Source organism: Limanda limanda, chromosome 4, assembly GCF_963576545.1.
Source record: "Limanda limanda chromosome 4, fLimLim1.1, whole genome shotgun sequence".
Classification (NCBI taxonomy): domain Eukaryota; kingdom Metazoa; phylum Chordata; class Actinopteri; order Pleuronectiformes; family Pleuronectidae; genus Limanda; species Limanda limanda.
In genome coordinates this window covers 11,105,518-11,117,840 of record NC_083639.1, presented here as the reverse complement: position 1 = coordinate 11,117,840, position 12,323 = coordinate 11,105,518, and the positions used below count along the sequence as shown (strand labels likewise).

The 12,323-nt window shown below is 42.4% G+C and overlaps 1 protein-coding gene across 1 annotated transcript in view; it reads left to right on the top strand.

Moving 5' to 3' along the window:
- Positions 1–657: 657 nt before the first annotated feature.
- The window catches only part of LOC132999547 (low-density lipoprotein receptor-related protein 1-like), a 112,769-nt gene continuing 101,103 nt past the window's right edge, over positions 658–12,323 (top strand). Inside the window, exon 1 of the mRNA XM_061069240.1 lies at positions 658–733. Within this exon, the coding sequence (XP_060925223.1) occupies positions 658–733 (76 nt within the window). The remainder of the gene's footprint in view (positions 734–12,323) is intronic.

Below are 12,323 nucleotides of genomic sequence, written 5' to 3'. Positions count from 1 at the left end.
GGATGGATGGAGGGGTGCAGGTCGGGTGTTGGGGAGAGGGGAGGGCCAGGCTGCGACGTCACCGCTGGCTGCCGGAGTGAGTGAGTGAGTGACTGGGCTCGGGGCTCCAGGCTCAATCTGCGGCCAGCAGCAGCAGCAGAGAGGTGGTGTCGCGGAGCAGAGCAGCTCGGTTCATCCGCTCCTTCAGCTCCTCCTGCGGGCTTCCTCATCGGGGGCCGGGAGACACAAAAGACGGGGCGACTGCATGAGCAAGAGGCGGGTCAGCTCTCCGTCTTCATCTCCACTGCGAGCCAGGCTAGCTTGATGCTCCCTCCAGCCCGCTAGCCTTTGTGTGTGTGTGTGTGTGTGTGTGTGTGTGTGTGTGAGCGGGTGACAGGGCTGTCAATGCACCCGGGGAGACCCTAACCAGCACCGCGGGGCTCGGGGCAGCAGAAGACCCCTCGTCTCTACTGGACAGTCTGCAGGAATCACCCTCCGAGTGCGGGCACGCAGCGGCAGCAGCGGAGAGCGGATCCCCAGTGAGGAGCATCACAGCCCGGGCACGGCTCTCCACGTCGCCGCCTGTCTCTGCCTCCTCCAGCCTGACGAGCTCCAAGACGCCGATTGATGCCTGGTTCTCTTTCAGGATAAGACTCGGCGTTGCGCACCGCGGCCAACATGCTGGCAGCGGGATGGCTCTTCCTGGGATTGTTGCACAGTTTGGAAGTAACCACTCCGGCGGGGGCGATCGATGGTAAGCAGAGGGAAAACCGAGTGTGTGTGTGTGTCCGTGCAGGTGATCGCAGCAGGGTGTCGTTGTGTTGGTGTGTTTGAGAATAAGATAAGAAGCAATGAGAAGGAACGTGGAGGGATGACACCGAGGCAATTAAAGCTCTCTTTTGTTTCTGTCTCCCGGTGCCACATGTGGAAATGTGCCCTGTCACAGCAGTGATCGCACATTGTCTCTTCCAGATTCACTCTCTCTCTCACACACACATGTACACCGACGTGCAGCACAGGCCTCAGTGTCCTCCTCAAACCACTTGTTTCCGGGTCGATACGTTGCTTTAAATGTGGAGGCAACACACTCACACACACACACACACACACACACACACACACACACACACACACACACCCTCGATAGTTTTTAATTTCTTCAGTGACAGAGACGAGGACGAATGTCTGATGTGCAGATGTGATAGAAAACTGTTGAGTCTGGTTCAACAGTTTTTTTTACTCTGTGGCAAACAAACACTGTCATATGCCCCCTCCTCTCCAGTGGGTTTGATCTGTGGGTTTTATGTCTTATTCCTGTGCTGCAGTTTAGATTTACGCTGTGGATAATCCATGAACCCATTACAGTTAGTCTTCCTCATCTCTGAGCCCAGATGTTTAGTGCTGCCTTCAACTCGGCCGTATATTGGAGCAGTGTGTCATTGCTTTGAATCAGTGCCTGTTTTAAACCTGTCTCTTCCTTGGCCTGTGTTCATGCTCTGGAGCTGCTTTAGGATTATTCCTTGTCATTAGTCAGCCTTCCTCAAACAGTTCTAGAAGATACTGTCTCTTTTTCACTGTCTGCTGAAGGCTGTGTGCAGAGGCTTTTAGGAACTGAAGTTAGAAAACTGTGTGTTCATCCTACCTGGTTTATCTGCAGTGAAGATTTAAGAGTCAGTGTTTTTCATAAAAGGAAACTGAATTAGCTTTCTTACTGTTCACACATGGGGTTTAAATATATATACATAAGTTTCAGTATGCTTGTTGACTTTATCTCCTCCGCTCCCAGCAGCAGTCATATTGTGATTTGCAAGCAGGCAGATGAAAACGGTTCAGGACACAGCTCCCCCTACTAACACACACCTTCAGAGCCGAGCTGGAACAGCTTCTGGAAACTATTAAGCCTCACAGCGCCACTCACACACTCCGCTGTTTGGTAAGAAAGGGAAAAAAAGGGTCAAATTTCTTACATTTGTTTCAGGCGAAAAAGAAGAGAATGTGGGTTTATTTTTTTCAAAGATATAATGCTTCACATTCATCCAGGGAATGTCTGACCTGTGACTGAGTCCATAAGCTTCTCAGGAGAATTCTAAGATGACGTTTACTGAGGAGGTGCACTATTTGCCGTACAGCTAATCTGGTTTCTAAATTTGACATTTCATTAAAATCAGTGGGACTTAACAAGCACGACTGATTAAAACCACGAGCCACACTTGCTGAGATTCATAGTCGAGCCATAAATGCTTCCCGCTGCCTTTGAAGTCAACTCGTTGCACTTGGCAATCCAGTGCTGTGAGCTTCTTAGGGAAGCAGAATCCACATAAATTACCACCTAGCTGATCGACTCACAGAGCCCGTACTTACCTGCAGCCCCCCCCCCCCTCATCTGTCCACAGCCGAGAAACCCAGCCTCCAAAACAAACAGCCCCTGCCTCGATGGGCTGGTATTGTTTTAGTGAAAATGCCCTTACTCTGTGTCTTTGTGCCTTGATTTGATGTGTCAGCTTTGGGCTGTGCACCAGAGGAGACCACCACAGCTCAGCCTTACCTAAAAAATGTACCGTGCTGTATGTTTTACCACATGGTGAAGATATTCACATTGCAGGAGCTGCAGCTTTTTGATGAAGGTAAAAGGTATCATTACATAGCCTGCCTTCTGTAAATGAAGAATTACGTTTTAAAGAGTAAAAGAGTAAAAAAGTAAAAATCATATTCTTCAGCTGTAAGGGAAAACGCTTGTTAGACCCAAATAAAAATCACATTACCATAATTTTTACCTCTGCCAAGGAGGTTAGGGTTCCAGCTGCCTTTGTTTATTTGTTTGCTAGTTACCAGGATTACTTTCTTTTACTGATTTCTGAGAGAATTATTTGTGAATCTTGAGGGGAAAAAGGTACTTGGTATCTGTCACTAATTTCATGTGGATCCAAATAATCTGGATTTAGTGGATTTAAAAATGTGGTTTAATTGGGGTCTCTGCTTTCTTCAGCTGCTTCACAGTAGCAAATAGAGCTTGAAACCTCTGGTACTACCACCAATGTGCAGCTGAGAACCGTGATGTGGTCTTAGCTATGAGGCTTGTTTCAATTTAAGGGGTGTTGTTGGACTTTGGAAGAGGAATGTGTTCTACTGAGTGCTATTCTAGTTCATTCTATTTTATTCAAGATAAATTGCAAAAATTACCATTCCCTCTAAAATCGCAACTCATTGCAATATCTGTTAAAATCATCGCAATATGATTTTTTTGTACATGACAAAGCCTCTAAGGGAAATATCCTGACAATTATTTAATAATGGCCACACATTCATCAGTTATACTGAATGTGATATCTACTAGATCACTTTTACAGGGTGCTAGTAACTTACAAACAAACCTTGATGCCAACCTTAACAGACATTGGTCAATATATAATTTGTTGCATTTTGTAGTTAGCTATATTATACGATATGTTACCCTTTTCCAATAATAGCTTAATTTCTTTTAACCTCTTATCCCCTTTGATTTTTTTTCGAGCCCTTTGAACCACATGTGCTACTAGTAAAGTTGTTTTCCAACTTGCCTTCAACTTTTTTTTCCAGTTTCTAGACCTTTTAAAGATTTCCTCTCACTGTGTCTGTGCTGTAGCCAGTCCCCGGGCCACCAACAAACCCCCAAGTTTAATTGGGTCTAAACTGCTGCTTTGTTTCCCCGAGGGTACCTCCACGAACAGTCTCAAATTGTTCAGAAAGTGCTGCTAATTGGGGGACTGGTGGAAAAAGCCCTAATGAAAGTACTCGCATTGTTTCACACCATAAAAGTGAAGGCATTGAAAAAAAGATCACAAGTCCTCGGAAATGGTGATTTTACCTCAGGCTAGAGCAAACACCTTCCATAGAAAAAAGAAATGGAGAAGTGTGCTTGAGATCTGGTCATTGAAGGCAACTGGAAGCATTTCAGCTAAAATCATTTCTATATTTTTGTGCAGGGTACTACTTTTTTATTTTTAAGCCATCTAAAATACCTGGTTCTGCATTTTGCGTCCTCTTATGCTTCCTCCCTCAAACTTTTAACTTCTTCATTGAAACCACATCCTTCTTACTGAAAGCAGCACAGGCTCCTTCTTTGTTAATTAAGTCACCAGTCATTCTCTCCTCCTGACAGTTTCCCCCCGTGGTCGTCTGTGCTGGAACATTTGGTGGTGGAGGTCTTAGAACTGGCCCAGCAGCACGGCTGTTTTTGTGGTGAAACCAACATCACAATGGCCAAAAGGTTACCACTGTGTCTCTATTTTACAGCTGAGGGCAATATGGTAAACAAATAACATTTGTTAGGTCCTGGTCTGCTGCTGACCTTATGTCCCCCAAGCAACATGTAGGAAAACAGTTAATGTCAATAGCAGATGAAGGGTATATTTAACTCAGCTATAAATATGTGGTTTGAGAGCAGTTCTTTAGTTGCCGGCTGCTTAAATACCTGAAGGCCTGAAACCAGACATGGCCACCTCACTGAGCAGAAGAAAACCATCCAGTACTTTGGTCCACAGCTTTTCTAGAGTGAAGACAACTTGATGATTGATGTTGTTGAGCATTAATAATGAAATTCTGCACTCACATAGTGTAACTTGAGATAACAAGGCTGACAGTGCAACATCCACATACCTGGTGTGAAATATTAGTCCATGGTCACAGTGAGACACTAAGGTTAAACATAATTTCCTTTTTCTGGAAAACCTTACAACAACACAAACTGCTTCCCATATTTCTTTTTTATACAAAAAAAAAAATCTGAGCTTCAAAGAAATGTTCTGTTTGTAAAATACATTTTATTCGTTTTCTTGACAAGAAATTTTTCATTTTCAGACATGAACTCCTTAAAATGTACTAATGACCTTATGGCCTGAAACGCTTGAAGTTCGTTGTCTCACTAATGTGACATTATTTCCTGCATCTTCTACGTATGTTTACTCTGGAGATAATTGCATTCATTCTGTTTCACATCCATCGCAAGTTAGAAACGTCATCAACACGCCCACTCGCTAGCTGTGAAATTCTGCTGTATTTTCACATGGGGTCACTCAAATTTGTGACCATTTTATAAAATATCCGTAGCGACTGACTCCGACATTTGCGATACAAGAATGGTATCGATGTTCTCGTCTAACTCTCAGGAGGAGGGCAAATAGGTGTGTTAGGAGAAAACTTGAATCTCTATCTATCTTGAATCTTCAAAGAGACATTAACAATGCTGAGATAAGAGACTTTTTTCATAATTGCCTGAAAACACTGCAAAAGTCTAACCCTAAAAGCTGACATCCATTTTAGCCAAAGTGCACTTATGTCTATGTGAGCGAGCTTGTCAGAACAGCCCCTGACCCACTTTGGTGTTGTGACACATTGATGGAGATACACTATCTAGATGGGGCTATTTAAGGGAGGGAGGATTGAACAGTCTCAGCAGGCCCTCAGAAAGAATATGAGCAGAAACCTTCAGTGGGAATCTTGAACACACTCAGTAAATAGTCACAATACATTAGCCAGTAACTTATAACACCGTCTGAAGGTGAGCATATAAAAAGAAGCAGGCTGCGAAAAATGCTAAGCCCTCTCTGCCACGAGTCTTTGATTTGTAGCTTAGACCAAATGCTGAGGTGGAGGCTGCCTTGGCTGTAAATTCTGTCTTGTTATTTATTTTCTTGGGTCAAAGTGACAGAAATCCTTCTTGCATGATGTCCAAAGGTTTAACATTCTCATGGAGGGGGGAAGCCAATTTCCACTCCTATTTTCAAAACAAATGTTTTGAAAATAGAGCCATGCACAATTTTTGAAATGAGAGCGATGATGGGTAAGAGAGAGCAGACAGCTGAGTTTTAAGATATGGATGAGTGAGCAGTGTTTGGACAGAGTTTATAAGATGCGGACAATTCACCCGATTGATTGAATTCTTACTAAAAGTCACATAAAGGTGATTTACAATGTGTTACGATAGAAACACATCTATTGTTTCATGTTATGCTCTGTTGTTTGTGTTGTTGTGTCGTCGACAACACTTTGTTCCTCCACACGGAACAGATGCAGGCAGGGTGTTTGTACTAAAGGGGTAATTCAAAAACCTGTCAGATGGAGCGTCTTTTGCTGTTATAGTTTTAAAGTATATGTTTTGTTTAGATTTTCATCCATTTTCATACTGTAGACCTATATATTTTTTCCATTTGTAACTATATGTATATGTTCTTTGTATACATGATGCTTTGTTGAAAGTTTGCACAGAGGTGCTGTTCAACGTCAAAGGAGAACATCTATTCGATAGAAGTATCTATTTATTTGTCAATTTTTTTTAATGTTATAATAAATAGGTCATTTTTATTTGGTCAATTATTCATTGATTTTTCTTTCACTTATTTGAGATGCTTTTTTATTTGGGTATGAAATTGCCTATATACTACCTACTACTTATACCGGGCATATACATCGAATAAATTACCCGAAGTGTAAATTGACTAACAGTGAATTTAGCACAGTGGGCATGTAATGTTTTATAAAAAATCCCTGTCATAGAGGTGAGAATGAACCACAACAGTAAATTTGTGTGGCAGAAAGTCAAACAATGAGCTTAAAGTCATTGTAAAGCTGCAGACTCATGTGATCGTTCCCTGTGGGTTCATCAGTTTGATTGACCTCTTCACACACAAGACACAAGATCCATTGTCAATATTAAAATAAAGGTCATAGCAGCTTTAAATCTGTCCAGAGTAGCTGCTTTGGTTAGAAATGTGGTAGTGTGAAGAAATCCATTACTTTGGTTTTATTATCATAGCTCTATCTATCTAAATGTGGATAAAACTTGAATAGTGAATCTGTATATTTCCTTTGATATATTGTTCACAGAGGAAACAGCCTGTATTTCAGTTTTACAGCAGCAATTACTATTATCAGTCTGGGAATTATCTATTTAAGACGTCGTACTCCCCAGATAATGCAGCTGATAAATTTGTGTCTGCATGAGTAAGGGTGTGTGCGAGAAAGAGAAAGTAAGCTGCACTGTATGTCTCTTATGAAACTACACAAGTGTTGAAGCTGCTACTTAGAACAGCACTCCTTCACCATGCACTGGCCCTGGTGGTCGGGGGATCAGAGCTGAGGAGGAGGGGGGTGCCTCGCTCAGACCCGGTACTGACATCCATCTCCTGTGATCCCATCCCAAGTGGACAACTCTAAGTGCATCACTTCACACCTGGCATTAGAATGTGTGTCCACTTGTGACCACTTGTGATCCAACCTCATGTCCCTGCTCTTTATGGGAACACACACGTACGCCACTACTTATTATTAAGACCAAATGATGTTATTAGCCAGTCTGACTCTGCATACAGGTCTGTTGTTAGTGTGTGTGTGGGTGTGTGTGTCATTGTGATAGGGATAGAGAGAGAGCAGGGACAGGTGGTGGCAAGTAAATCAATGCCCTATGTGCAGCTCTAATATGATATAAGATACTCATTTGAAATAGTTTAAAAAAGAAATAGAAAATCAATACGTGGCAGTCAATTTTGATAATGTGAAAACAACTCGATGTATGAGAAACACTGAGAAGTGTAAAGATATTTACATTTACAAACTGTAGCAGGTCCGAGGATGTCAGATGAGGAACGGGTCCCCCGGTCGCTTCTGAGTTCACACTCCTTAAGGACTGGGGCCACATGCGTCCCAGATCGACTCCTCATGTGCTCCAAGTGATCAGATCTTTAATGAATCTTCACACTAGAGTTCATTTTCTGTCCAAACATGACCGAGCCTTAGGGAAAGCGAGCCAAACCCGACCCTGTTTTCCTCCCATTACATGCATGTGGAGCATAAAAGTGAAGTAGATAGTGCAGCCAGCATGACTGAACCAGAATTGCAGTTTGTCCAGATGGGTTTGGGTCGGGTGTCCACACTTAAGTTAGTAGGATAACTTAAGACTGATGATGATACCAGATCTGAACGGGGCCAAACCCTCTGGATGACACGCAGGACAATAAGCTCTCATTCAGCCGGTTTGAGCATTCATAACAACCCAATAGTCATAATTCAAAACCTGCACTGCCACGTTTACACAGGGCTCGTGTTAGCAGCTTCAGATCTGTACACTCTAACTCTGTTCCGGATTTAAGTAACAGGGATCCATGTTCACTCATTCATGCTGAAGCCGGGCTGAAGCAAGGCAGTGTCAGGGTCTGGTCGTCACACCGACAACAAACAGGAGTTAAACTCGGTGTCACACTGTGTCAGCGTGAAAGGACTGTTGTGCAGAAAGCACGTTGTGACCCTCATTTGTCAGGTTGCTATTACGTGTTGCACAATGGAGGCCGTGTGACCTATTGTTCCTGCGTGTGATTGAATCCATTTCCATGAATCTATTCCGATGAGTAATGTACTGGATTAAGCCCAAACATCATCCGCCTGTTGCAAACATTGTGGAGTCCAAATTCTAGCTAGTCTAAATTCTGAGATTGTTTCCAATCTTTGTTGCTCCATCATATCAAATAATGTTTATTTTCAGCGTCAGTCCACCCAGCAGACAATCATTCACATCCGAGTTTTTTTTAAGCTGACATCCTTTTAGTTTTTTCAGGGACAAAAGTGTTATGGAGAAGATTTGCAGCCATTGTGGTTTCGTTTTGAATCAATTCCCTGTAGCAAATTGAAGCAAACAAACGGACCTCATTCTCCCCGGCAGTACTTCCTGATAAAGTACAGTATGTTCTGTATATAACCTTCTCAACTCGACGTCCCCGCAAATTCATCTTGGCTTTTTTTCAGACTTTGAAACCAGGGTCATAATTCATGCAAGGACGTTGGTGTAGATGTATTTGCAAACTTATAATCCTTTACACAAAGTACCCAACCCTAACCTTAACATAAGCCCTAGCTGTAACACTAATCCCTCAAGCAGGCATTCATCCTTAACTCCGGAGCAAAAGTCTCCTCACATGGCCTTTAGTGGACCCAAAGTCCCTGTTTCTGCCTTCAGCCTGGGCAAAAACAACTGAAATGAGAGATGTTTGTGGGCCAGTACTTGACAAACATTTACAGGTGATACCACATTCATATAAGTATGTATCATTTTCAGGCATTTATCGTGGAGGATTTCCCACAATGTGTGTAGGCAGCTTAATGCGTATTGAGTAGTTCTGGGAAGAGAACTTTCACTATTATTAGCCTACGAACACTAAAACTAAATCTACCAGTCATCAACATTATTTGTCGTAATTTGTAGAATCGAGATTGCGTGGATGTTTACCTGGATGTTAAATTAGCTGAACTGATGATTTGGGGAAATGCTTATTTTCTGTCTGGCAGAGTCGGAAGAGAGGATTGATTCCCGTTCATAGCTGTTTAGTTATATTTAAGGCTACAGCGAGCCACTGCTTAGCTTAGCACCAAGACTGGAAAAGGGGGGTAACTGTTATTAAACAGTAAGAAAGCCCAAATACAAGCTCCTCCAATGATCACGCTTTGTTACAGGAATTTATGTTCTCTCCCGTCGGATTTATTTAGTGGTTGTTTTTTTGTTTGTTGTAAGAAATGTACTGAAAAAACTACAGGACGGATTACAATGAAACTTGGTGGAAGCATAGGTCAGAGGAAGAACCCAATAGATTTGGGTTCAGATCTGGACCAGGGGGTCAGATTCAGGATTTTAGTTTTTATTGTGAGATCGTGAGGCTTTTTCTAACATTTCCTTTGATTTCACAATAATTCATGGATCTTGAGAACATCGTGCATGTTTAAGGGAACTGATATTTATAAGTTCGGTCAAGTAGGTTTAGATCCAAATAAACATTCGGATCTAGTGAATGTTGCGCCTTGGCGGAGGTATGTAAGCGGCAAGCTCGCAGGTTTTGTGAACTGTTGAAATAAAGAGCCAGGCTCGCTGTTTCCCTTTGTCTTTGTGCCTGTATTCAACCTTCCTTATTTTCATCAGACAGTGGTATTGATCCTCTTATCTTCCTTTCTACCAGAAAGTGAATAGGCCTATTTTCCTAAATGGCAATTCATCAAATTTAACTGAAAGTACCCTGAACTGTCTCTGATACTTATTTGAAAAATGTTGTGCAACATATCTTTAATGGCAGAAAACGTCAGATTCAGAGTTACAGTCTAAACATTATGTACAAAATCAGTGATCTGGATTTACGGTGTCTTTTATGAAATGTCTTGATCAACATTACAAAATCAATACTTGGTTATATCTTTAGGCGCTATTGTCAGTTAAAGGTGCTACAGTTGCTTCAGCTCATGATTGGTAAACATGAAAGACTATTCTAGCAATTCTATTCTGGTTTCATTGAACTTGTGCGTCACACTGAGACTTGGAACTTGTACTGGTCTTATGAAAAGGCACTAAAGAATTTCGTATAATCTTCTTTAATACGTTTCCTTCAGCAGCATGCTAAGAAGGCTTAATTGTCATTTCCCTCCCTGTGCAGCTATGTACAGCGTGTGCTCTGGGGGTGGTGTGGCAAAGGGATTTGTCTAAACTGACTAACTTGATAAAAGTGGATTCACACCTTGTGTATTCTCTTTTTTCTTGCTTTGTGTTTGTTTTGCTTCACCCCCCTCAGCAGCTGAATTTCGATAGATTTTTTTATTTGGAAGGGAAGCAGGTCATAGCCTCCCCTCTCCGAGCTCTACAACACTGAGTCCTATAAAAATAGCAGTTGTGGTTGATTACCACTCTGGGGTTGAGACCTGGTGAGATCTCAGCCAGACATCCGAATAGCTCTTAATTAAGTTCACATCTGATTACTCTGCCCTGCTCTGGAGGTTCTCCCTCTCGATACCGCAGAGCCTTGTGTGGAGTGTGACCTGTGAAATCCAAACAATCCCAGGCGAGACTGTGTTGTCCTGCATGACGGAGTTTCATTTTACTTGGCAGCTATCTCTAGACATGAGCACATTCCTCATGTTAATTTAGTTTATGCATAACACACACTTACGCAGACTTACACATGCAGACGCTTTCTTAGAATCTGACAAAATGTCTCCCTAAAAATAAGACTGACTCACGCATTTGTCCAGAAAGGTGAACCGTGGAGCGCCTGTAGGGACAGAATCACCCTCTGACCTTCATTCACTGCAGACAAGTATGATGAAAACATGAATACGTTTTGTCGTGTCTCTGTGAATATGTCAAGATTCTGTCTGAGTCTTTGTTGTCTTATATCACCTCTCATTCACTGGTGGATACATTTCCACAGCTCCTTCAAACTCTGCCAGAAAGGTTTATTTAAAAGAGGCACAGCTGGGGATGTTTTTTCCTCTATATGACAAATTGGAAAACTCCTCCTCCCCCTCCTTCTTCTCTCCTCTCACTCTCTTCCATTACAAAATCCTGCTGTGGAGGAGGATGAGGAGGTGGCAGACCACAGCCAGCACAGCCGATGAAGACTCTCTCCTCATTTTTAGTCCTTTACACAACCCCCTTCCCCAACACCCCATTTCCCTTTAAGCTTTTGTGGCTATCTGCTGTCTCATTACTTGCCGGACTCGGTCTTGTGTCGTCTGAATCTAAGAGGTTGTTGATAGGAAAATATTCTGAATATAAAAATGTATTTCTCTCTTTAGATTTTTCATAACTGCCTCGACGTGTCTATCATTGATGTTCAGTTCTGTTGCATATCTCAAAGATTCTTCGCCTGCAGGTCGAGTCAGTGTTACTGGTTGTGTTTCATTAGTTTCCCCGTCTGTGGCTCTCAGTTAAGATAGTGTGTTTCAAGGTTTGTGTCAATGTCAAGTGTAATTCTATACAATTTTATCATGTCCTAATATAAACCTCCCTCTTCTTGGAAATTTGAAAACATAATGAACCTTTATCACTTCCAGCAGCGAAGCACATGCGTGTTAGCAGGACCACCGTCTCCCCTTGAGAAACTGACGGTGTGTTTTATTAGTGCAAGAACATCCAATCTTCAGTAGACTAAACACGATTTTTTTCCAGCAGACATTGCAATAGCCTCTGTGAGCATTCTGCATAATTCGCTGTGCACTTACTTCAGCCAACACACCCACCTGTTGCTATTGTGTGGGCCTGCCAACTTTGTCTCAGTAGCTCTGGATGAATCAGCAGCGGTTACAATGCTGCAGAAGCTGGAGAGGATGCACCTCCTCAGTTCCGAGCGGACGTAGCCTGAGGAAGTTTTCTCCGTCTGTGTGTAGTAGACGAAAGAAGCTGCTTTCATGTGTGCATACACAAAATACATTTGTGTGACAATGTTTATTGTTGTATTTCTCCTCCTCCGTACTTCTTGGTCTCTAATAGTCATGCTGTTATATGCAAAGTGTGCCTATGAGTTATATTTAAGGGAAAGTCTCCCTGGAAAAGAAAATAA